This window comes from Pseudophryne corroboree, chromosome 4 (assembly GCF_028390025.1).
Source record: "Pseudophryne corroboree isolate aPseCor3 chromosome 4, aPseCor3.hap2, whole genome shotgun sequence".
NCBI lineage: Eukaryota > Metazoa > Chordata > Amphibia > Anura > Myobatrachidae > Pseudophryne > Pseudophryne corroboree.
Genome location: NC_086447.1, coordinates 56,266,463 through 56,293,581, shown reverse-complemented (window position 1 = coordinate 56,293,581; position 27,119 = coordinate 56,266,463). Strand labels below are relative to the sequence as shown.

Sequence of the window (27,119 nt, the reverse complement as noted above, 5' to 3'; positions counted from 1 at the left end):
TGTGGCGTTTTTTCTGCCCATGTAAGAATTTGTTTGATATTTTGCGCCGATTTGACAATTTTTTTTTTTGTTTTACTATTTGTGGAATTGTGTGTGAAGGTTCCTATTGTTTTAATTGGCTGCATCATATCTTGGCAGCGCATTTATTCACTCCTTTTTTTCTGCACTACCTGTGTTGGGACAAGGGGGTAGATGTATTAAGCCTGGAGAAGGCTAACATGCGGGCGGGAGTGGGGTGGGGGGCAGCACAGGACAAGTCCGCCCCCCTTCTCCCGCACACATGCAAAAACATTGCACTGCGGCGGTGCTTTCACTTGTTTAGGGTAGCCCTCTGCCTACACAGCCTAGCTACTAAGGCAGAACGCTACCCATCATGTTTCGTGTAGCAGCTCCGCAAATGGTCCGAACACGTCTGCGTTGTCCGGACTGGGCCCCCCGCAACGAAGCCCCCTCCCCCGCCGCAAACGCCTCTACCGCAGATATGAGATGCCGTCGCACCTCCCAGTATGCGCACACGCAGTGCGGCTTCTGTGCGTGCGCACACTACACAGGGCATCAGCATGCGAACGCTGCCGCAGCGGCGTTCCCTGCTGAATGAGGCCCAGATTTATCAAGCCTTGGAGAGTGATAAATTGCACAGTGATAAAGTACCAACTAATCAGCTCCTAACTGTCATGTTACAGGCTGTGTTTGAAAAATGACAAGAGCCGGTCGGTTGGTACTTTATCACCGTGCTATTTATCACTCTCCAAGGCTTGATAAATCTGGGCCTGAGTCCAGTATATAAGCCCCCTGCAGAATCTGATTCCTTAACCTGCTATTACGTTACAAGTGGAATCCTTGGAGCCTGTTACAGTGGAGTGTTGAGCAGCGAGGAAGCCAGCGCTGTGCGTTTAGCATGTGTATATAGATATATATATATATATACAGTTATTACTGTGCCATTAGTACACCACCACATAATTACATCCTCACAGCCACTCTTACTGGTACTAGGATGGGCACATAGGGGCATTTCATGCCTACTATTAAACTGTTAGAGAATGCCTTAAGAGGCACGCGGTCTCCTATGTAACGGGGCGCACACTGCGCCCGTCCTCGCCAGCCACCAGCGCACAGTACAAGTTCTGCAGTGATTTCATACGTTGGCACTATATAATGGAGAGATTGTCTCCCCTCTGTTCTGTATACGGCCAGTTAGTTACACAATTGTATACTGTACTTATGAGAATTGTCACTCAAGTTAGTTCAATTAGAAGTGACTTAATTACAGGCTTCCTTGTTTGGTTTAGTTATTGCGCCTCTGTCCTGCAGACGTTACTGGTTAATAATGTCCTAAGCCTGTATGTGTATAATAAAGCTTGGGTTGTGTTTAGAGGTCTTACATAAATCTAGAATTAAACTTGTACCGGTTACCAAATGCCGCTGCAGCAGTGGTCAGCGTGTCTAAGATGGTCGTCACTGCAGGTGTCAAAGAACCTCACCGTTCTGGCGAATGGGAACACAAAGGGGGGGCTGCTGCGACACCGGTCAGTGTATAGTCCTCTTACACAGAGTGTCATTTCTACATTATGCATCGTCCAGAAGCTCTAACCACAGCTCTGATTTCTCTCACACTTTAGGCAAATTGTAATCAAATGAAATATTTACATACAGGTGCAGCTACCTAATGTGCTGCCTCTAGATCTGTTATGTCTGTGCTTATCCATCAGTGTGCATTTTTATACATGAATGCATGTACTTACTGTAAATAGGCAGAGATCTTTCTGTAATGTGTGATGTATCCAGTGGTGTATGATACACTGGGGCAGATGTATTAACCTGGTGACGGCACAAGGAAGTGATAAACACACCAGCCAATCAGCTCCAATATGTAAATGAACAGTTATGAGCTGATTGGCTGGTATTATTATTATTATCCTTTATTTATATGGCGCCACAAGGGTTCCGCAGCGCCCAATTACAGAGTACATAAACAAATAATCAAAACAGGAAAACAGCAACTTCCAGTTGACAACAATATAGGACAAGTACAGGGTAAATAAACATAGTTACATCAGCAGATGACACTGGAATAAGTATCAGGTGGCAGAAGACTGCTGGATGTGGTACAGTTGAAGATTATTAAAGTAAGACAAAGGATAAGCACATGAGGGAAGAGGGCCCTGCTAGTGAGAGCTTACATTCTAAGGGGAGGGGCAGACAGACATGGGTGACACAGATGGGGTACATAGAGAGCGTGGAACAGAGGGTTAGGATGAGATTTGGCTGGGTTTTGTGAAGAGGTGGGTTTTCAGAGCCCGTTTGAAGTTTTGTAGAGAGGTGGAGAGTCTGAGGGGGAGAGGTAGGGAATTCCAGAGAAGTGGTGCAGCACGTGAGAAATCTTGGAGGTAGGAGTGGGAGGAAGTAATCCGTAGGCAGGAGCGTCAGCATGCATTAGCCGAGTGTATCCTTCTCACACACTTCTGCCTCCCACCTCAGGAAGCTGCAAGCTAATATGTTGGTGCCGACTGTGGTGAATGGCAGAACAGTTGAATTGTTGCTGCTGGGAGCCACCTATTGGCCAGTGTCTGAAAAACAATTGAATCGCCCCCAGAGTATCCTCCATTGATGTCAGAAAGACAATTTAACAATGTATCCTGGTTGCCATCTGTCTGATGAACACTGTATCCTAATCTCCATACATTGATGTATGTTTATATAATGTATCCTCTCTGTCTGCCCTCAGGTGGTGCGCACGGAAAAGAACAGCCTTAATAATCGCTTTCTCCCTTGGGATGAGATAGAGACAGAAGCCGTTCTCTCCATCGATGATGACGCTCATCTTCGCCATGATGAAATCATGTTCGGTTTCCGGTACGTTTGCTCTACAAGGCCTGCTAGCTGAACATGAGACTGATCAATGACCTCCCCCCCGGAAGACATTACTATTCTATCCATGCTGAAATGGATCGTATACAATCTGCTATTGCAGTTACTTAGAAGTCCTGGCTGCATTATATATGAGTAACAGTAGGGAAGACTATTTGAGTCTCTTATGACTTTTAAAATTCTGCCCTTGTGCTTGTACGGAGCGCGGGGTGCTTGTATACGGAGCGCTGGGTGCTTGTATACGGAGCGCTGGGTGCTTGTATACGGAGCGCTGGGTGCTTGTATACGGAGCACTGGGTGCTTTTATACGGAGCGCTGGGTGCTTTTATACGGAGCGCTGGTTGCTTTTATACGGGGCGCTGGGTGCTTTTATACGGGGCGCGGGGTGCTTTTACAAGGGGCGTGGGGTGCTTTTATACGGAGCACTGGTTGCTTTTATACGGAGCGCTGGTTGCTTTTATACGGGGCGCGGGGTGCTTGTACGGAGCGCGGGGTGCTTGTACGGAGCGCTGGGTGCTTGTACGGGGCGCTTATACAGAGCACAGTGTGCTTATACAGGGCGCGGGGCGCTTATACAGAGCACTCAGTGCATATACAGAGCTCGGGGTGCTTATACAGAGCGCAGGGTGCTTATACAGAGCGCTGGGTGCTTATACAGAGCGCAGGGTGCTTATACAGGGCTCGGGCGCTTAGACGGAGCACAGGGCGCTTATACAGAGCGCAGGGTGCTTATACAGGGCTCGGGCGCTTAGAGCGCTGGGTGCTTATACAGAGCGCAGGGTGCTTATACAGGGCTCGAGGCGCTTATACGGAGCACAAGGTGCTTATACAGAGCGCTGGGTGCTTATACAGAGCGCTGGGTGCTTATACAGAGCGCAGGGTGCTTTTATACAGGGCTCGGGCGCTTAGACAGAGCGCTGGGTGCTTATACAGGGCTCGGGCGCTTAGACAGAGCGCTGGGTGCTTATACAGAGCGCTGGGTGCTTATACAGAGCGCTGGGTGCTTATACAGGGCTCGGGGCGCTTATACGGAGCACAAGGTGCTTATACGGAGCACAAGGTGCTTATACAGAGCGCTGGGTGCTTAGACAGAGCGCTGGGTGCTTATACAGGGCTCGGGGGCTTATACAGAGCGCTGGGTGCTTATACAGAGCGCTGGGTGCTTATACAGAGCGCTGGGTGCTTATACAGAGCGCTGGGTGCTTATACAGGGCTCGGGGCGCTTATACCGGAGCACAGGGTGCTTATACAGAGCGCAGGGTGCTTATACAGGGCTCGGGCGCTTATACGGAACACAAGGTGCTTATACAGAGCGCTGGGTGCTTATACGGAACACAAGGTGCTTATACGGAGCGCTGGGTGCTTATACGGAGCACAAGGTGCTTATACAGAGCGCTGGGTGCTTATACAGGGCGCTGGGTGCTTATACAGAGCGCAGGGTGCTTAGACAGGGCTCGGGCGCTTAGACAGGGCTCGGGCGCTTAGACAGAGCGCTGGGTGCTTATACAAAGCACTGGGTGCTATACAGAGCACTGGGTGCTATACAGAGCACTGGGTAATCCACTAAATTTTCTGTTTCTAGCCAAACCCAAAAGTCCTAAAACAAATATAAACTATCTCTGTATGATATTTTATTACCACCTTTCACTATAGTTACATTGTCATCAAATTGTGCCTTGTTACTGTTTCATTAGCGTAAAATCATAATCTTCCAAGCCGTTACCGAGCCCTTTGTTCCCCATAAACACCAACAAGAACTCAGCACTTTTCTGAAAAGCCCCCGTGCCCTCTAGTGGTAGAACCGCAGAAGTGCAGCCTGATCTCTGGACCTGAGACTACTGTGGCAGCCAATACATGGATATCTAAATGAATCTGCTTGCATGTAAACATCTGATTGGTAGGTTGTGAGTTCATGGGTTGAGATGACCCCGAGCAATGAAATATTACTGCCAACTTTGTGTGTGGGAGATATAAACATCAGTGGGAGGTTACGCAATGCTCAGCCTGCAGCTACATCTTTCTGTGAAACACCAGTTGTACTGTGTAGCCGGGAAGAAGCAGAGTTTATGGCGTGATCATAACTCTGCACACGGCTGGGGGGCAGCGAATGTCTCCATCCGCAGCGGCATTCTTAGAAATGATCTGTAATTGTTCTCCGAATGTGGTGCTTTAATTGCACGAGATTCTTTTCTGTATTACTGGAATGCTCAAAGGTGCAGAGGTTTAATAATTCATATTTTCATCAGGATCGCAGGGAAATTTCATTTGCATAATTAGCACAGCCAGGAATGATGTTGGGCTGATTTTTTTAATTTGGTGTTACATTTTAATGAAATCCAGAGGAGAAGGGTGTTTGTAATCCCCCGCGCCTCTCCTCTCGCAGTTTTTGACTCCATAATTTCTGTGGAGCTAGGTTTTTTTGTTTTCTTTAAAAGCGCAAACACGTAATACAATGCAGTATGCTAAATTAAATAGGGATTGTGTCTGAAATACTTTTTAGTGCACGTGGTTAAAAAGGTCTAAAAATGATTTCCTTTAATTCTGGCATTGCAGACAGGCTACCCCTGAATTGCTCACATTTGAGGCTACAGCGACACACAGTGGCCATGAGAGGTATTGCCCCTCGGTTTTGGCATTTTCTTAATCGGATTTCCTTAGATCAAGAGTATTTAACGTGAGGCCATCCATCTGCTGTGCAACTACACATCCCAGCATGCCCTTCACAAGTTTTGCTCTTAGGGCACGCATGTTGGCTCGTGGATTCAGAATGGAATTATTTGTGAATTTGCACCAATAGTCTTCCTTAATTACTACAGAGTCCGTCAGATAACAAATGTGTATAGACTAGAATTGATTGCGTGAATATTCGCCACCCTTGCTAGAAGCATCAGTTATCTCTGGGAGTATATTTGGAGAAGTCTCCGCCAGCTTTAAACCTCTGGACAGCTCAGTTTCTCTTACGTCCTAGAGGATGCTGGGGACTATAAAATGACCATGGGGTATAGACAGGATCCGCAGGAGACATGGGCACACTATAAGACTTTGAATGGCTCCTCCCTCTCTCAGTTAAATTCTGTGCCCAGAGAGACTGGACACACACTAGGGGAGCTCTCATGAGTTTCTCTGAAAAGACTTTATGTTAGGTTTTTTATTTTCAGGGAGACCTGCTACCGGCTACAGGCTCCCTGCTTCGTGGGAGTGATGGGAGAGAAGCAGACCTACTTCTTCTGAGTTTAAAGGCTCTGCTTCTTAGGCTACTGGACACCATTAGCTCCAGAGGGTTCAATCACTTGGTGCGCCTAGCTGCTTGTTCCCGGAGCCGCGCCGTCAACCCCCTCACAGAAGCCAGAAGAAAGAAGCCGGGTGAGTATAAAGAAGTACAGAAGACTTCAGTGACGGCAGAAGACTTCAGTAACGAGGTACCGCGTGGCTTAGCCCTCACAGCTTACCAGCGCCATTTTCTCTTCACAGGCTGCAGAGACGCTGGCCCGGACCTCCACTCTCCTGATCAAGTAACAGAGAGCAGTAATTTGGTGCTATTAACCCTTTGTGGGAACAGTGCAGACATCTGATATTAGATATCAGTGATAGGCGCTGGGGTGTGAGCTGGTAACTCCCTCTGTGTTTCTCTAACAGGCTTCCCTGTGGGTCTGTCCCCTATAGCCAGTGTGTGTGCGCGTGTCTGTACGTGTGTGTCGACATGTCTGAGGTTGAATGCTCCTCCCCGGAGGAGGTTGCTGGGGGCGCTGATAAGGAGTTGTGAGTGACTCTGTCGGCACCGCAGACTGCTGATTAGGTTAATATGTTGAGTACATTGAATTCAAATGTGGCGTTATTGACTAAAAGACTGGATAAATTTGATTCTCAGACACAAACGTGGAGAAAATCCATGGTGGACGCCTTGTCTCAGGTACAGGCCCCCTCAGGGTCACAAAAGCGTTCATTTACCCAGATGGCAGATACGGATACCGACACGGACTCTGATTCCAGTGTCGACTATAGTGAGGCCAGTTTACATCCAAAAAATCCAAACTTGGCTAAGAGTATTCAGTACATGATTGTGGCAATTAAAGATATTTTACATATTTCTGAAGTGCCTGCTGTTCCAGATACAAGGGTTTGTTTGTATAAGGGTAAGAAGTCTGAGGTGACGTTTCCTCCCTCTCATGAACTGAACGCTCTTTGCGAAAAAGCTTGGGAATCTCACTATAAAAGGTGGCAGGTTCCCAAGAGAATTCTTATGGCTTATCCTTTCCCCTCTGACGATTGGGAAAAATGGTAGTCATCCCCTAATGTGGACAAGGCTTTATCACGACTGTCCAAGAAGGTGGCGCTTCCGTCTCCCGACACTGCTGCCCTTAAAGACCCTGCAGATCGTAAGCAAGAAACGACCTTAAAGTCCATTTATGTCACTACGGGTGCACTGCTCAGACCTGCTGTGGCGTCGGCATGCGTGAGTAGTGCTATTGGCAAGTGGGCAGATAATTTGGCATCTGACATGGATACCCTGGATAGGGATAACATTCTTTTGACTCTCAGTTATATCAGGGACGCTGCAGCTTACCTAAAGGATGCGGCGAGGGATATTGACCTCTTGGGATCAAGGGCCAATGCCATGGCAGTCTCGGCCAGGAGAGCGCTGTGGATTCATCAGTGGAATGCTGATGCCGACTCTAAGAAAGCTATGGAGGCTCTCCCATATAAAGGTAGTGTCTTGTTTGGTGACGGCCTCGCTGACCTAGTGTCTGCGGCTACAGCGGGTAAGTCATCTTTTCTTCCTTATGTTCCTGCACAACAGAAAAAGGCACCCCATTATCAGATGCAGTCCTTTCGGCCTAATAAATACAAAAAAGGAAGGGGGTCGTCCTTCCTTGCCTCTAAAGGTAGAGGAAGAGGAAAAAGGTCGCCTGCTGTGTCAGACTCCCCGGACCAGAAGTCCCGCCCGGCTTCTGCCAAGTCCACCGCATGACGCTGGGGCTCCCCTACGGGAGTCTGTACCGGTGGGGGCGCGTCTCCAACTCTTCACTCAGGTCTGGTTTCACTCGGGCCTGGATCCTTCGGTGTTAGAAACAGTGTCCCAAGGATACAAACTGAAGTTTCAGGAGGTGCCCCCCCCACCCACCGATTTTACAAATTAGCCTTGCCAGTTTCTGTCCCAGAAAGGGAAGTAGTGTGTGCTGCGACACAAAAGCTGTGTCAACAGCGTGTCATTGTCACAGTACCCCCGTCTTAACGGGGAGAAGGGTTTTATTCGAGCCTCTTTGTCGTACCAAAGCCGGACGGCTCGGTCAGACCGATCCTGAACCTAAAATCCCTCAATCTGTATTTGAAAACTTTCAAGTTCAAGATGGAATCTCTTCGAGCTGTGATCTCCAGCCTAGAAGGGGGGGATTTTATGGCATCAGTCGACATAAAAGATGCCTACTTACACGTCCCGATATATCCTCCACGTCAAGCTTTTCTGAGGTTTGCGGTGCAGGATTGTCATTACCAATTTCAGACGTTGCCGTTTGGTCTTTCCACGGCCCCGAGGGTCTTCACCAAAGTAATGGCGGAAATGATGGTGCTCCTACGCAAGCAGGGTGTCACAATTATCCCGTTCTTGGACGATCTCCTGATAAAGGCGAGATCAAAGGAACAGTTGCTAAGAAACGTGGCACTCTCCCTGACGATTCTGCAACAACATGGTTGGATTCTAAATTTGCCAAAGTCACAGTTGATTCCGACAACTCGGCTGTCTTTCCTGGGCATGATTCTGGACACGGAACTGCAGAGAGTATTTCTCCCAGCGGAACACTCTCTTCGAGGTTTACCTGTCCTGAATCAGTTGTACAACGTAACAGCGGTGGCGTACATAAACCGCCAGGGCGGAACAAAGAGCAGAGCGGTGATGGCGGAGGCCACAAAAGTTCTCCGCTGGGCGGAAAAGCACGTGAGCGCTCTGTCGGTGGTCTTCCTTCCGGGCGTGGACAACTGGGAAGCAGACTTCCTCAGCAGACACGATCTTCATCCAGGAGAGTGGGGTCTTCATCAAGAGGTTTTTGCAGAAGTGACAAGTCGTTGGGGAATTCCTCAAATAGACATGATGGTGTCTCGCCTCAACAAGAAGCTTCCGAGATATTGTTCCAGGTCAAGGGACCCTCAAGCCAGTGCAGTGGACGCCCTGGTAACTCCGTGGGTGTTTCAGCCGGTATATGTGTTCCCTCCTCTTCCACTCATTCCAAAAGTGTTGAGGATCATAAGAAGAACAAGGGTTCAGGCGGTACTCATCGTTACAGATTGGCCACGGAGGGCCAGGTATCCGGATCTTCAGGAATTGGTCATAGAAGATCCCTGGCCTCTTCCTCTCAGAGAGGATCTGTTACTGCAGGCGCCATGCGTCTTCCAGGACTTACCGCGGCTCCGATTGACGGCGTGGAGGTTGAACGACAAATTCTAGCTCAAAAGGGTATTCCCGGGGAAGTCATCCCCACTCTCCTTAAGGCTAGAAAGGAGGTCACGGCGAAGCATTATCACCGTATTTGGAGAAAGTATGTGTCTTGGTGTGAAGCCAAGAAAGCTCCTACGGAGGAGTTTCAGCCGGGTCGTTTCCTCCATTTTTTGCAGGCAGGCGTGGATGCAGGCCTGAAATTAGGTTCTATTAAAGTGCAAATTTCGGCCTTATCTATTTTCTTTCAAAAAGAATTGGCCGCCCTTCCAGAGGTTCAGACTTTCGTGAAGGGAGTGCTGCACATCTATCCTCCGTTTGTGCCTCCCGTGGCACCGTGGGATCTTGACGTGGTGTTACAATTTCTTATGTCTCACTGGTTTGAACCTTTGCGAAAGGTTGAGTTGAAATTTCTCACTTGGAAAGTGGTCATGCTTTTGGCCTTGGCGTCCGCCAGACGGGTGTCGGAATTGGCGGCTTTGTCTCACAAGAGCCCCTATTTGATTTTCCATGTGGATAGAGCGGAATTGAGGACTCGTCAACAATTTCTGCTGAAGGTGGTTTCTTCGTTTCACATAAATCAACCAATTGTGGTGCCTGTGGCTACGGATGCCGTGACGGTGCCAAAATCTCTCGATGTCGTACGAGCTTTGAAAATTTATGTCGCCAGAACGGCTCGTATTAGGAAAACAGAGGCTCTGTTTGTCCTGTATGCTTCCAGCAAGATTGGTAATCCTGCTTCCAAGCAGACTATTGCACGCTGGATCTGTAATACGATTCAGCATGCTCATTCTACGGCTGGATTGCCGTTGCCGAAGTCAGTGAAGGCCCATTCTACCAGGAAGGTGGGCTCATCTTGGGCGGCTGCCCGAAGAGTCTCAGCGCTTCAACTTTGCCAAGCAGCTACGTGGTCGGGTTCAAACACTTTTGCTAAGTTCTACAAGTTTGATACCCTGGCTGATGAGGACCTCATGTTTGTTCAATCGGTGCTGCAGAGTCATCCGCACTCTCCTGTCCGGTCTGGAGCTTTGGTATAGACCCCATGGTCCTTTTGGAGTCCCCAGCATTGTCAAAGTCGAAAAATATTCCAGTACACCCATCACGTACTAACCAGACACACATGCCCGCTGCACTTGTTCCGCCGTGCGTGCACATATCCACAATTTGCGTATGATCGTTCCCGCGGTCCTGCGCGTGGTATGGGTATTTACGGCGGCGTTTGTGAGCGCATAGAGGGTTATCAAAACATTACATATTTAACCCAAATAGTGCACATTGTACACATAGCCCCCTGCACCACATCAGCAAGTATCAACAGTTTAAATGATTCCAGGACTAAGGGATTCGCCTTTGCATGATGGGAAGGGACAGACTAAGGTTATAAGGTGATGTCTAGTATCCAGCTGTAGGGTATTTTAAGGGTAACATTCCGGTGTTGGTTAGAGGAAGATCGCATGTTCCTGCGTATAGTTATGTGCAGAAGTAGAATATAGATATAAACTGTATTTACTGTATATTATGTATGCGGCGGGAATCCAGAGGAGACCACCCACAAGAGCAGTTGAGAAAGACATCGCCCACCTTTGCAAATCAACCTATGACCTTTCCTGTAATGTAAAGATGCATCTCTGTGTCCAATGGACAAAGGGATTACAGTATCCATTGTATTGTTTATGGAAGTTGTGTATAAAAAGCCTGTTGCTGCCTGGCCGGTCAGAAGACTCTTAACGCTATCTACCTTATTAGCAGAGGACTGGTCCAGGTTGCGCAAGCGAATATTCTCACGTATGTACATTGACTGTAGCCATTTACTCTGTTGTATATTGTAGTGTATAAATTGTATTGTTATCCCCTTCTAGATATATACGCTGAGGTGTCGGAGCCCAGTGTTTAACTACAAATCGGTGTTGTGTCCTCTTTTCCCTGCTAAGGTTTAAAGCATATTACATTACCAAACTGTATAAGGTTTAAAAGTGTATATCAAGTTGTGTACGCGCTGCGGGTACTTTGTACCGTCAGCGCTGCATAAGGTTTAAGGTGTAACATCATTGCAGTGCTTTGCTGCATAAGGTTTAGAGTGTAATAATATCATTGCATTGCATTACTAATAAGGTTTAAAGTATATCAAGAGTGGGGGTACAAAAGTACACACAGCGCGGCGTTTGTACGCTAAGTCCGTACACGGTACAGGACTCTGTACGCAAATAGCGTACAAAGTACGTAGAGTGCATATTAAGTCTAGCGGCCGCAGCGGCTCCATGGTAAAAGTGTGTTTAAAGGTATAGCTTTATGGTTTAAGATAATATCGACATTGTCAGCATCCTCTGGGACGTAAGAGAAAATAGGATTTTAATACCTACCGGTAAATCCTCTTCTCCTAGTCCGTAGAGGATGCTGGGCGCCTGTCCCAGTGCGAACTATTACTTGCAGTTGTATTGATGGTTATTGGTTACCTGTTAAACGAAGGTTGTGTATCGGTTATATTCAGCTTGTTGCTGTTGTTAGTTCATACTGTTATCTGGTATTGCTTGTAAACCATGTTCTACGGTGTGTTGTGGTGTGAGCTGGTATGTATCTCACCCTTAGTTTAACAAAAATCCTTTTCTTTGAAATGTCTGTCTCCCTGGGCACAGTTCCTATACCTGAGGTCTGGAGGAGGGGCATAGAGGGAGGAGCCAGTTCACACCCATTCAAAGTCTTATAGTGTGCCCATGTCTCCTGCGGATCCCGTCTATACCCCGTGGTCCTTTTGGAGTCCCCAGCATCCTCTACGGACTAGGAGAAAAGGATTTACCGGTAGGTATTAAAATCCTATTTTTCCCCTGTTCTCTCAGTCTTGTACAATATCTTTAGATTTCAAGGTGAAAACTAAAGATATTGTATGTCGTTATCGACCCGCGGGAGCGCCACATCGTTAACGATATAGTGAATACACACTGGACGATGTGAACGATATATCGGGTGTACTTCGCCAAGTCTGTACCCAGCCTTAACTTCACTGCTGTCGGACTACAAGTCTCAGTATGCCCCGTTAGCCTCTCTGAGTACACCAGCTCTCTCTCTCTGCTGCGTGACATTGTCCCAGCATGTCCTTTGCTGAAGTCCGATGTACGGCTAGGACACACACAAGTGCATGGTGGTATATAAATAAGAGGCTCAGTTATGCATCAGAAGGCACCCAGGCGCCAGTGATAGGGCGGCCGAATGATGCAGCAAATATCGTACAACAGATCTGACTTACAGTACATTAAGTTTACTCTTTAGTAAAACACGCACCTACATTGTCTTTATGAAGATACATTGTGCATTTCTTGTCTCTTACAGTTACAATTACTACTAAACAGACATTAATATTATTCATCTTCTGTGTGTAAATAAGGTAGCCCAGGGGAATGTACATACAGTACTATACGCTCTCTGCTATCCCTCTGGATCTGACATCTCTTTCTGTGATCCATCATATTTCCAGACCTGGCCAGACCCCCAGCGATGTTGCACCGATCACCCAGCTTTAGGCCACTCCCATATCGTTTTGTTTGTTTCTTTCTTGTTTTGTCGTTGTTATCTTAATTTGTCTGACAGTAGAAGTACAAGGGAGAGATAATAGGATTCAGGAGAAGAGAAGGCAAACAATGGAGCTGTACTTAATGATTGAGAGATACAATTGCTATATCCAACATTCCCTGTAGGGGTCACTGTACTCTGCAACACTCGGACAGATACAATTGCTGTATCCAACATTCCCTGTAGGGGTCACTGTACTCTGCGCCACTCGGACAGATACAATTGCTGTATCCAACATTCCCTGTAGGGGTCACTGTACTCTGCAACACTCGGACAGATACAATTGCTGTATCCAACATTCCCTGTAGGGGTCACTGTACCTGCGCCACTCGGACAGATACAATTGCTGTATCCAACATTCCCTGTAGGGGTCACTGTACTCTGCAACACTCGGAGAGATACAATTGCTGTATCCAACATTCCCTGTAAGGGTCACTGTACCTGCGCCACTCGGACAGATACAATTGCTATATCCAACATTCCCTGTAAGGGTCACTGTACTCTGCGCCATTCGGAGAGATACAATTGCTGTATCCAACATTCCCTGTAAGGGTCACTGTACCTGCGCCACTCGGAGAGATACAATTGCTATATCCAACATTCCCTGTAGGGGTCACTGTACTCTGCAACACTCGGAGAGATACAATTGCTGTATCCAACATTCCCTGTAGGGGTCACTGTACTCTGCGCCATTCGGAGAGATACAATTGCTGTATCCAACATTCCCTGTAAGGGTCACTGTACTCTGCAATCCTTGGACAGATACAATTGCTGTATCCAACATTCCCTGTAGGGGTCACTGTACTCTGCAACACTCGGAGAGATACAATTGCTGTATCCAACATTCCCTGTAGGGGTCACTGTACTCTGCAACACTCGGACAGATACAATTGCTGTATCCAACATTCCCTGTAGGGGTCACTGTACTCTGCAATCCTAGGACAGGTACAATTGCTGTATCCAACATTCCCTGTAGGGGTCACTGTACTCTGCAACACTCGGAGAGATACAATTGCTGTATCCAACATTCCCTGTAGGGGTCACTGTACTCTGCAATCCTAGGACAGGTACAATTGCTGTATCCAACATTCCCTGTAGGGGTCACTGTACTCTGCAACACTCGGAGAGATACAATTGCTGTACCGTACTACATACACAGCATCACAGATAGTTGAGACACTGTGATTGACCCCTGATCTCTCATGTGTAGACTCCAGGCACAATGAATTGGTAATGCTGGTAAAGGGGTCTCCGGGAGGTGATGTGCAGAAATCTATAGAGCTTGATTAGCGCTGCGAGCCGCTTAAATCGCATAAAAACCGAGGGATTTTCTGGCAGTATCCCGATCTGAATTTTGCAAACGCTTCGATCTTCTGAAATCATAAGCACCATATGCACAGAGGTGGAAACATTGCTTATGACACTAGATGGGGGTACTCCTGACCCCCCCATGTGGCAGTGATGTGTGAGCAGTCAGCACAGTAATAGTATGGGGTGGTGTACATGGTGCTATACTTCCCTCTACTCCCTACTGTACTGCAGAGAGAACACTAACATTACTGACCTGCCAGCAGATTCCTGCTCTCTCATCTCCATAACGAAGCTTCCTAATGACAGTCTACACTGGAGTGTGACACCGCGGTCTCCTATCCATTCTCTATCTGATTATATAACATTGTCTCATGTACCGTACATGTATGTATTATTGTGTGTCACAGAGGAGGATGCTAGTGTGTTATACTGTGTCACAGAGGAGGATGCTAGTGTGTTATATTGTGTGTCACAGAGGAGGATGCTAGTGTGTTATACTGTGTGTCACAGAGGAGGATGCTAGTGTGTTATATTGTGTGTCACAGAGGAGGATGCTAGTGTGTTATACAGGTTGAGTATCCCATATCCATATATTCCGAAATACGGAATATTCCGAAATACGGAATTTTTTGAGTGAGATAGTGAAACTTTGTTTTCTGATGGCTCAATGTACACAAACTTTGTTTAATACACAGAGTTATTAAAAATATTGGATTAAATGACCGTCAGGCTATGTGTATAAGGTGTATATGAAACATAAATGAATTGTGTGAATGTACACTTTGTTTAATGCACAAAGTTATTAAAAATAATGGCTAAAATGACCTTCAGGCTGTGTGTATAAGGTGTACATGAAACATAAATGCATTCTGTACTTAGACTTAGGTCCCATCGCCATGATATCTCATTATGGTATGCAATTATTCCAAAATACGGAAAAATCCGATATCCAAAATACCTCTGGTCCCAAGCATTTTGGATAAGGGAGACTCAACCTGTACTGTGTGTCACAGAGGAGGGTGCTGGTGTATTATATTGTGTGTCACAGAGGAGGGTGCTAGTGTGTTATATTGTGTGTCACAGAGGAGGATGCTAGTGTGTTATATTGTGTGTCACAGAGGAGGATGCTAGTGTGTTATACTGTGTGTCACAGAGGAGGATGCTAGTGTATTATATTGTGTGTCACAGAGGAGGGTGCTAGTGTGTTATACTGTGTGTCACAGAGGAGGATGCTAGTGTGTTATATTGTGTGTCACAGAGGAGGATGCTAGTGTGTTATACTGTGTGTCACAGAGGAGGATGCTAGTGTGTTATACTGTGTGTCACAGAGGAGGGTGCTGGTGTATTATATTGTGTGTCACACAGGAGGATGCTAGTGTGTTATACTGTGTGTCACAGAGGAGGGTGCTGGTGTATTATATTGTGTGTCACAGAGGAGGGTGCTAGTGTGTTATATTGTGTGTCACAGAGGAGGATGCTAGTGTGTTATATTGTGTGTCACAGAGGAAGATGCTAGTGTGTTATACTGTGTGTCACAGAGGAGGGTGCTGGTGTATTTTATTGTGTGTCACAGAGGAAGCTGCTAGTGTGTTATATTGTGTGTCACAGAGGAGGGTGCTGGTGTATTATATTGTGTGTCACAGAGGAGGATGCTAGTGTGTTATACTGTGTGTCACAGAGGAGGATGCTAGTGTATTATAATGTGTGTCACAGAGGAGGATGCTAGTGTGTTATATTGTGTGTCACAGAGGAAGCTGCTAGTGTGTATTATTGTGTGTCACAGAGGAGGGTGCTAGTGTGTTATACTGTGTGTCACAGAGGAGGATGCTAGTGTGTTATATTGTGTGTCACAGAGGAGGGTGCTAGTGTGTTATACTGTGTGTCACAGAGGAGGATGCTAGTGTGTTATATTGTGTGTCACAGAGGAGGGTGCTGGTGTATTATATTGTGTGTCACAGAGGAGGATGCTAGTGTGTTATATTGTGTGTCACAGAGGAGGGTGCTAGTGTGTTATATTGTGTGTCACAGAGGAGGGTGCTAGTGTGTTATACTGTGTGTCACAGAGGAGGGTGCTGGTGTATTTTATTGTGTGTCACAGAGGAGGATGCTAGTGTATTGTATGTCACAGAGGAAGCTGCTAGTGTGTATTATTGTGTGTCACAGAGGAGGATGCTAGTGTGTTATATTGTGTGTCACAGAGGAGGATGCTAGTGTGTTATATTGTGTGTCACAGAGGAGGGTGCTAGTGTGTTATATTGTGTGTCACAGAGGAGGGTGCTAGTGTGTTATACTGTGTGTCACAGAGGAGGATGCTAGTGTGTTATATTGTGTGTCACAGAGGAGGGTGCTAGTGTGTTATATTGTGTGTCACAGAGGAGGGTGCTAGTGTGTTATACTGTGTGTCACAGAGGAGGGTGCTGGTGTATTTTATTGTGTGTCACAGAGGAAGCTGCTAGTGTGTTATATTGTGTGTCACAGAGGAGGGTGCTGGTGTATTATATTGTGTGTCACAGAGGAGGATGCTAGTGTGTTATACTGTGTGTCACAGAGGAGGATGCTAGTGTATTATAATGTGTGTCACAGAGGAGGATGCTAGTGTGTTATACTGTGTGTCACAGAGGAGGGTGCTGGTGTATTATATTGTGTGTCACAGAGGAGGGTGCTAGTGTGTTATATTGTGTGTCACAGAGGAGGATGCTGGTGTATTATATTGTGTGTCACAGAGGAGGATGCTAGTGTGTTATACTGTGTGTCACAGAGGAGGATGCTAGTGTATTATAATGTGTGTCACAGAGGAGGATGCTAGTGTATTGTATGTCACAGAGGAAGCTGCTAGTGTGTATTATTGTGTGTCACAGAGGAGGGTGCTAGTGTGTTATACTGTGTGTCACAGAGGAGGGTGCTGGTGTATTATATTGTGTGTCACAGGAGGGTGCTAGTGTGTTATATTGTGTGTCACAGAGGAGGATGCTAGTGTGTTATACTGTGTGTCACAGAGGAGGATGCTAGTGTGTTATAATGTGTGTCACAGAAGAGGATGCTAGTGTATTGTGTGTCAGAGGAAGCTGCTAGTGTGTATTATTGTGTGTCACAGAGGAGGATGCTACTGTATTATATTGTGTGTCACAGAGGAGGGTGCTAGTGTGTTATATTGTGTGTCACAGAGGAAGCTGCTAGTGTTAATTATTGTGTGTCACAGAGGAGGGTGCTAGTGTGTTATACTGTGTGTCACAGAGGAGGATGCTAGTGTATTATATTGTGTGTCACAGAGGAAGCTGCTAGTGTGTATTATTGTGTGTCACAGAGGAGGATGCTACTGTATTATATTGTGTGTCACAGAGGAGGGTGCTAGTGTGTTATATTGTGTGTCACAGAGGAAGCTGCTAGTGTTAATTATTGTGTGTCACAGAGGAGGGTGCTAGTGTGTTATATAGTGTGTCACAGAGGAGGATGCTAGTGTGTTATATTGTGTGTCACAGAGGAGGATGCTAGTGTATTATATTGTGTGTCACAGAGGAAGCTGCTAGTGTGTATTATTGTGTGTCACAGAGGACGATGCTAGTGTATTATATTGTGTGTCACAGAGGAAGCTGCTAGTGTGTATTAATGTGTGTCACAGAGGAGGATGCTAGTGTGTTATATTGTGTGTCACAGAGGAAGCTGCTAGTGTGTTATATTGTGTGTCACAGAGGAGGATGCTAGTGTATTATATTGTGTGTCACAGAGGAAGCTGCTAGTGTGTTATATTGTGTGTCACAGAGGAGGATGCTAGTGTGTATTATTGTGTGTCACAGAGGAGGATGCTAGTGTATTATATTGTGTGTCACCGAGGAAGCTGCTAGTGTGTTATATTGTGTGTCACAGAGGAGGATGCTAGTGTGTATTATTGTGTGTCACAGAGGAGGATGCTAGTGTATTATATTGTGTGTCACCGAGGAAGCTGCTAGTGTGTTATATTGTGTGTCACAGAGGAGGATGCTAGTGTGTATTATTGTGTGTCACAGAGGAGGATGCTAGTGTATTATATTGTGTGTCACCGAGGAAGATGCTAGTATGTTATACTGTGTGTCACAGAGGAGGATGCTTGTGTCACAGAGAAGGATGCTAGTGAATTATATTGTGTGTCACAGAGGAGGATGCTAGTGTGTTATATTGTGTGTCACAGAGAAGGATGCTAGTGTGTTATATTGTGTGTCACAGAGGAAGCTGCTAGTGTGTTATATTGTGTGTCACAGAGGAGGATGCTAGTTTGTTATATTGTGTGTCACAGAGGAGGATGCTAGTGTGTTATATTGTGTGTCACAGAGGAGGATGCTAGTGTGTTATATTGTGTGTCACAGAGGAAGCTGCTAGTGTGTTATATTGTGTGTCACAGAGGAAGGTGCTAGTGTGTTATATTGTGTGTCACAGAGGAGGGTGCTGGTGTATTATACTGTGTGTCACAGAGGAGGATGCTAGTGTGTTATACTGTGTGTCACAGAGGAAGGTGCTAGTGTGTTATATTGTGTGTCACAGAGGAGGATGCTAGTGTATTATATTGTGTGTCACAGAAGAAGCTGCTAGTGTATTATATTGTGTGTCACAGAGGAAGCTGCTAGTGTCACAGAGGAGGATGCTAGTGTATTATATCGTGTGTCACAGAGGAAGCTGCTAGTGTGTTATATTGTGTGTCACAGAGGAGGATGCTAGTGTTATATTGTGTGTCACAGAGGAGGATGCTAGTGTATTATATTGTGTGTCACAGAAGAGGATGCTAGTGTGTTATACTGTAGTGTGTGTCACAGAAGGATGCTAGTGTGTTATCTTGTGTGTCACAGAAGGATGCTAGTGTGTTATATTGTGTGTCACAGAGGAGGATGCTAGTGTTTTATACTGTAGTGTGTGTCACATAGAAGGATGCTAGTGTATTATATTGTGTGTCACAGAGGAGGATGCTAGTGTATTATATTGTGTGTCACAGAGGAGGATGCTAGTGTGTTATATTGTGTGTCACAGAGAAGGACGCTAGTGTGTTATATTGTGTGTCACAGGAAGCTGCTAGTGTTATATTGTGTGTCACAGAGAAGGATGCTAGTGTATTATATTGTGTGTCACAGAGGAGGATGCTAGTGTGTTATATTGTGTGTCACAGAGAAGGATGCTAGTGTGTTATATTGTGTGTCACAGAGAAGGATGCTAGTGTGTTATATTGTGTGTCACAGAGGAAGCTGCTAGTGTTATATTGTGTGTCACAGAGGAGGATGCTAGTGTGTTATATTGTGTGTCACAGAGGAGGATGCTAGTGTGTTATACTGTAGTGTGTGTCACAGAAGGATGCTAGTGTATTATAGTGTGTGTCACAGAGGAGGGTGCTAGTGTTTTATATTGTGTGTCACAGAGAAGGATGGTAGTGTGTTATACTGTGTGTCACAGAGAAGGATGCTAGTGTGTTATATTGTGTGTCACAGAGGAAGCTGCTAGTGTATTATATTGTGTGTCACAGAGGAGGATGCTAGTGTATTATATTGTGTGTCACAGAGGAGGATGCTAGTGTGTTATATTATGTGTCACAGAGGAGGATGCTAGTGTTGTGTGTCACACAGGGGGATGGTAGTGTTGTGTGTCACAGGGGGATGGTAGTGTTGTGTGTCACAGGGGGATGGTAGTGTTGTGTGTTACACGGGGGGATGGAAGTGTTGTGTGTCACACGGGGGGATGGCAGTGATGTGTGTCACAGGGGGATGGCAGTATTGTGTGTCACACGGGGGGATGGTAGTGTTTATTGTCACACAGTACGATGGCAGTGTTGTGTGTCACACGGGGATGGCAGTGTTGTGTGTCACACAGGGGGATGGTAGTGTTTATTGTCACACAGTACGATGGCAGTGTTGTGTGTCACACGGGGATGGCAGTGTTGTGTGTCACACAGGGGGATGGTAGTGTTGTATGTCACACAGGGGGATGGCAGTGTTGTGTGTCACACGGGGATGGTAGTATTGTGTGTCACATAGGGGGATGGCAGTGTTGTGTGTCACACGGGGATGGCAGTGTTGTGTGTCACACTGGGGGATGGCAGTGTTGTGTGTCACACGGGGATGGCAGTGTTGTGTGTCACACTGGGGGATGGTAGTGTTGTGTGTCACAGGGGGATGGTAGTATTGTGTGTCACACAGGGGGATGGCAGTGTTGTGTGTCACACAGGGGGATGGTAGTGTTGTATGTCACACAGGGGGATGGCAGTGTTGTGTGTCACACGGGGATGGTAGTATTGTGTGTCACACAGGGGGATAGCAGTGTTGTGTCACACGGGGATGGCAGTGTTGTGTGTCACACTGGGGGATGGCAGTGTTGTGTGTCACACGGGGGGATGGCAGTGATGTGTGTCACACGGGGGGATGGCAGTGTTGTGTGTCACACAGGGGGATGGTAGTATTGTGTGTCACACAGGGGGATGGTAGTGTTGTGTGTCACACAGGGGGATGGTAGTATTGTGTGTCACACAGGGGGATGGTAGTGTTGTGTGTCACACACGGGGACGGCAGTGTTGTGTGTCACACAGGGGTATGGTAGTATTGTGTGTCACACGGGGACGGCAGTGTTGTGTGTCACACAGGGGTATGGTAGTATTGTGTGTCACACACGGGGATGGAAGTGTCGGATGTTGGTAATCACACGTCCTCTTTGTATGCTGCAGAGAATTACAGGGCTGTGTATGTGTTTAGCTGCTGCTCCCCGTAGGGACATCCTGCTGGTGCTGCTCCCATTGCTATATCTGTGTATGTTATTATCAGCCACTATTTATAGTCACTGTGCAGCTCCCTGTGTAACCACACATCACTGCGGCTGGAAGTATAGGCATCCCTGGTTCCGTGTGCTCTCAGTGTAAAGGCACGGGGGTGGGGCAGAGGGCAAGATCCCCTGTACAGGAAGAAAGGGGCCACATGTGCTGGGTGCAGGGAGATATTTCCCCACAGTTAGGAGACACCTCCTTATAACGTAATGGCAGAGATCTGCGGGTGCATTAGAGCACAGGGGTGAGGTGCTGCGGAGAGAATGGGGAGTGTGGGAGGCTGTGAGGAGGCGCAGTGGACAGAGATCCAGAATAGGTCAGGAAGGAATAGACTCATGCTGAGGATTACATGACGTGATCCTGGTAAGCTAGATCTGTGTCCTGAGCTGCTTTTCTCTATAATGAGTGTACAGTATATGGGGATCTTGTTAACAATCTCCATTAAGTCATTAAAGAAAGGAAATGCCACAGATGAAGGATAAAGAAAGCGCCTTCCTATTGGTAATTGATTGTAAAGGGATTTACAAAGATCAAGCTGAGCAGCCTCTGGAACATACAGTAATAATACACCAATAGGTAGCGTGCACAGAGATGCAGCTGTGTCCCAAACATTTCCCTACAGTCCTGCGACAGTCAGTGTGTAAATGCTGTTACGTAACTGATTGTCCGGAGTATAATCTTTATTCTGTCTGCATCTCGGCAAGGACTGGTGTTTCCTTGTATTACTAGTGCTATTTTCAAGCCTAAATATAATATATTTCTCTGACGTCCTAAGTGGATGCTGGGGACTCCGTAAGGACCATGGGGAATAGCGGCTCCGCAGGAGACAGGGCACAAAAGTAAAAGCTTTAGGATCAGGTGGTGTGCACTGGCTCCTCCCCCTATGACCCTCCTCCAAGCCTCAGTTAGGTTTTTGTGCCCGGCCGAGAAGGGTGCAATCTAGGTGGCTCTCCTAAAGAGCTGCTTAGAGTAAAAGTTTTGTTAGGTTTTTTATTTTCAGTGAGTCCTGCTGGCAACAGGCTCACTGCAACGAGGGACTTAGGGGAGAAGAAGTGAACTCACCTGCGTGCAGGATGGATTGGCTTCTTAGGCTACTGGACACTAGCTCCAGAGGGACGATCACAGGTACAGCCTGGATGGGTCACCGGAGCCGCGCCGCCGACCCCCTTGCAGATGCTGAAGAGAGAAGAGGTCCAGAAATCGGCGGCTGAAGACTTCCCAGTCTTCTTAAGGTAGCGCACAGCACGGCAGCTGTGCGCCATTGCTCTCAGCACACTTCACACCAACGGTCACTGAGGGTGCAGGGCGCTGGGGGGGGCGCCCTGGGCAGCAATGAAAGTACCTATGCTGGCTAAAAATACATCACATATAGCCTCTGGGGCTATATGGATGTATTTAACCCCTGCCAGGTTGTCAGAAAAACGGGAGAAGAAGCCCGCCGAAAAGGGGGCGGGGCCTATTCTCCTCAGCACACAGCGCCATTTTCCTACACAGCTCCGCTGCTAGGAAGGCTCCCAGGCTCTCCCCTGCACTGCACTACAGAAACAGGGTTAAAACAGAGAGGGGGGGCACTTATTTGGCGATATTATTATATATTAAGATGCTATAAGGGAAAACACTTATATAAGGTTGTCCCTGTATAATTATAGCGTTTTGGTGTGTGCTGGCAAACTCTCCCTCTGTCTCCCCAAAGGGCTAGTGGGGTCCTGTCCTCTATCAGAGCATTCCCTGTGTGTGTGCTGTGTGTCGGTACGTGTGTGTCGACATGTATGAGGACGATGTTGGTGAGGAGGCGGAGCAATTGCCTGTAATGGTGATGTCACTCTCTAGGGAGTCGACACCGGAATGGATGGCTTATTTAGGGAATTACGTGATAATGTCAACACGCTGCAAGGTCGGTTGACGACATGAGACGGCCGGCAAACCAATTAGTACCTGTCCAGGCGTCTCAAACACCGTCAGGGGCTTTAAAACGCCCATTACCTCAGTCGGTCGACACAGACACGGACACTGACTCCAGTGTCGACGGTGAAGAAACAAACGTATTTTCCATTAGGGCCACACGTTACATGTTAAGGGCAATGAAGGAGGTGTTACATATTTCTGATACTACAAGTACCACAAAAAAGGGTATTATGTGGGATGTGAAAAAACTACCTGTAGTTTTTCCTGAATCAGATAAATTAAATGAAGAGTGTGATGATGCGTGGGTTTCCCCCGATAGAAAATTATTGGCGTTATACCCTTTCCCGCCAGAAGTTAGGGCGCGTTGGGAAACACCCCCTAGGGTGGATAAGGCGCTCACACGCTTATCAAAACAAGTGGCGTTACCGTCTCCAGATACGGCCGCCCTCAAGGAGCCAGCTGATAGGAGGCTGGAAAATATCCTAAAAAGTATATACACACATACTGGTGTTATACTGCGACCAGCGATCGCCTCAGCCTGGATGTGCAGCGCTGGGGTGGCTTGGTCGGATTCCCTGACTGAAAATATTGATACCCTTGACAGGGACAGTATTTTCTTGACTATAGAGCATTTAAAAGATGCATTTCTATATATGCGAGATGCACAGAGGGATATTTGCACTCTGGCATCAAGAGTAAGTGCGATGTCCATGTCTGCCAGAAGATGTTTATGGACACGACAGTGGTCAGGTAAACGGCACATGGAAGTATTGCCGTATAAAGGGGAGGAGTTATTTGGGGTCGGTCCATCGGAGCTGGGGGCCACGGCAACAGCTGGAAAATCCACCTTTTTTACCCCAAGTCACATCTCAGCAGAAAAAGACATTGTCTTTTCAGCCTCAGTCCTTTCGTCCCCATAAGGGCAAGCGGGCAAAAGGCCAGTCATATCTGCCCAGGGGTAGAGGAAGGGGAAGAAGACTGCAGCAGGCAGCTCCTTCCCAGGAACAGAAGCCCTCCACCGCTTCTGCCAAGTCCTCAGCATGACGCTGGGGCCGTACAAGCGGACTCAGGTGCGGTGGGGGGTCGTCTCAAGAGTTTCAGCGCGCAGTGGGCTCACTCGCAAGTGGACCCCTGGATCCTACAAGTAGTATCCCAGGGGTACAGATTGGAAGTTCGAGACGTCTCCCCCTCGCAGGTTCCTGAAGTCTGCTTTACCAACGTCTCCCTCCGACAGGGAGGCAGTATTGGAAACAATTCACAAGCTGTATTCCCAGCAGGTGATAATCAAAGTACCCCTCCTACAACAAGGAAAGGGGTATTATTCCACACTATTTGTGGTACTGAAGCCAGACGGCTCGGTGAGACCTATTCTAAATCTGAAATCTTTGAACACTTACATACAAAGGTTCAAATCAAGATGGAGTCACTCAGAGCAGTGATAGCGAACCAGGAAGAAGGGGACTATATGGTGTCCCTGGACATCAAGGATGCTTACCTCCATGTCCCAATTTGCCCTTCTCACCAAGGGTACCTCAGGTTCGTGGTACAGAACTGTCACTATCAGTTTCAGACGCTGCCGTTTGGATTGTCCACGGCACCCCGGGTCTTTACCAAGGTAATGGCCGAAATGATGATTCTTCTTCAAAGAAAAGGCGTCTTAATTATCCCTTACTTGGACGATCTCCTGATAAGGGCAAGGTCCAGAGAACAGTTGGAGGTCGGAGTAGCACTATCTCAAGTAGTTCTACGACAGCACGGGTGGATTCTAAATATTCCAAAATCGCAGCTGATTCCGACGACACGTCTGCTGTTCCTAGGGATGATTCTGGACACAGTCCAAAAAAAAGGTGTTTCTCCCGGAGGAGAAAGCCAGGGAGTTATCCGAGCTAGTTAGGAACCTCCTAGAACCAGGCCAAGTGTCAGTGCATCAATGCACAAGAGTCCTGGGAAAAATGGTGGCTTCTTACGAAGCGATTCCATTCGGCAGATTTCACGCAAGAATTTTTCAGTGGGATCTGCTGGACGAATGGTCCGGATCGCATCTTCAGATGCATCAGCGGATAATCCTGTCTCCAAGGACAAGGGTGTCTCTTCTGTGGTGGCTGCAGAGTGCTCATCTACTAGAGGGCAGCAGATTCGGCATTCAGGACTGGGTCCTGGTGACCACGGATGCCAGCCTGAGAGGCTGGGGAGCAGTCACACAGGGAAGAAATTTCCAAGGAGTGTGGTCAAGTCTGGAGACTTCTCTCCACATAAATATACTGGAGCTAAGGGCAATTTACAATGCTCTGAGCCTAGGAAGACCTCTGCTTCAAAGTCAACCGGTGCTGATCCAGTCGGACAACATCACGGCAGTCGCCCACGTAAACAGACAGGGCGGCACAAGAAGCAGGAGGGCAATGGCAGCAAGGATTCTTCGCTGGGCGAAAAATCATGTGATAACACTGTCAGCGGTGTTCATTCCGGGAGTGGACAACTGGGAAGCAGACTTCCTCAGCAGGCACGACCTCCACCCGGGAGAGTGGGGACTTCATCTAGAAGTCTTCCACATGATTGTGAACCGTTGGGAAAGACCAAAGGTGGACATGATGGCGTCCCGTCTGAACAAAAAACTGGACAGGTATTGCGCCAGGTCAAGAGACCCTCAGGCAATAGCAGGGACGCTCTGGTAACACCGTGGGTGTACCAGTCGGTGTATGTGTTCCCTCCTCTGCCTCTCATACCCAAGGTACTGAGAATTATAAGACGGAGAGGAGTAAGAACTATACTCGTGGCTCCGGATTGGCCAAGAAGGACTTGGTACCCGGAACTTCAAGAGATACTAAGAAGGGACTTGCTTCAGCAAGGATCATGTCTGTTCCAAGTCTTACCGCGGCTGCGTTTGACGGCATGGCGGTTGAACGCCGGATCCTAAGGGAAAAAGGCATTCCGGAAGAGGTCATCCCTACCCTGGTCAGAGCCAGGGAGGAGGTGACCGCACAACATTATCACCACATTTGGCGAAAATATGTTGCATGGTGTGAGGCCAGGAAGGCCCCACGGAGGAATTTCAACTCGGTCGATTCCTGCATTTCCTGCAAACAGGAGTGTCTATGGGCCTCAAATTGGGGTCCATTAAGGTTCAAATTTCGGCCCTGTCGATTTTCTTCCAGAAAGAATTGGCTTCAGTTCCTGAAGTCCAGAAGTTTGTCTGGGGAGTACTGCATATACAACCCCCTTTTGTGCCTCCAGTGGCACTGTGGGATCTCAACGTAGTTCTGGGATTCCTCAAATCACATTGGTTTAAACCGCTCAAATCTGTGGATTTGAAATATCTCACATGGAAAGTGACCATGCTGTTGGCCCTGGCCTCGGCCAGGCGAGTGTCAGAATTGGCGGCTTTGTCTCACAAAAGCCCATATCTGATTGTCCATTCGGACAGGGCAGAGCTGCGGACTCGTCCCCAGTTTCTCCCTAAGGTGGTGTCAGCGTTTCACCTGAACCAGCTTATTGTGGTACCTGCGGCTACTAGGGACTTGGAGGACTCCAAGTTGCTAGATGTTGTCAGGGCCCTGAAAATATATGTTTCCAGGACGGCTGGAGTCAGGAAAACTGACTTGCTGTTATCCTGTATGCACCCAACAAACTGGGTGCTCTTGCTTCTAAGCAGACGATTGTTAGTTGGATGTGTAATACAATTCAGCTTGCACATTCTGTGGCAGGCCTGCCACAGCCAAAATATGTAAATGCCCATTCCACAAGGAAGGTGGGCTCATCTTGGGCGGCTGCCCGAGGGGTCTCGGCTTTACAACTTTGCCGAGCTGCTACTTGGTCATGGGCAAACACGTTTGCAAAATTCTACAAATTTGATACCCTGGCTGAGGAGGACCTGGAGTTCTCTCATTCGGTGCTGCAGAGTCATCCGCACTCTCCCGCCCGTTTGGGAGCTTTGGTATAATCCCCATGGTCCTTACGGAGTCCCCAGCATCCACTTAGGACGTCAGAGAAAATAAGAATTTACTTACCGATAATTCTATTTCTCGTAGTCCGTAGTGGATGCTGGGCGCCCATCCCAAGTGCGGATTGTCTGCAATACTTGTACATAGTTATTGTTAACTAAAACGGGTTATTATTGTTGTGAGCCATCTTTTCAGAGGCTCCGCTGTTATCATGCTGTTAACTGGGTTCAGATCACAGGTTGTACAGTGTGATTGGTGTGGCTGGTATGAGTCTTACCCGGGATTCAAAATCCTTCCTTATTGTGTACGCTCGTCCGGGCACAGTATCCTAACT

The 27,119-nt window shown here is 47.4% G+C and overlaps 1 protein-coding gene and 1 long non-coding RNA gene across 3 annotated transcripts in view; one reads left to right on the top strand and one right to left on the bottom strand.

The window, feature by feature from the left end:
• EXTL3 (exostosin like glycosyltransferase 3) overlaps window positions 1-27,119 on the top strand; it is a 188,266-nt gene that overhangs the window by 120,359 nt on the left and 40,788 nt on the right. For both annotated transcript variants that reach the window (XM_063915067.1, XM_063915068.1), the window contains one exon: window positions 2,729-2,856. In XM_063915067.1, the coding sequence (XP_063771137.1) occupies window positions 2,729-2,856 (128 nt within the window). The remainder of the gene's footprint in view (window positions 1-2,728; window positions 2,857-27,119) is intronic.
• LOC134911097 (uncharacterized) lies at window positions 12,532-14,597 on the bottom strand. The gene is made up of 2 exons (XR_010176317.1): window positions 14,427-14,597; window positions 12,532-12,873 (listed from the first exon to the last, which is right to left on the bottom strand). It is a non-coding gene; the product is annotated as an uncharacterized LOC134911097 (long non-coding RNA).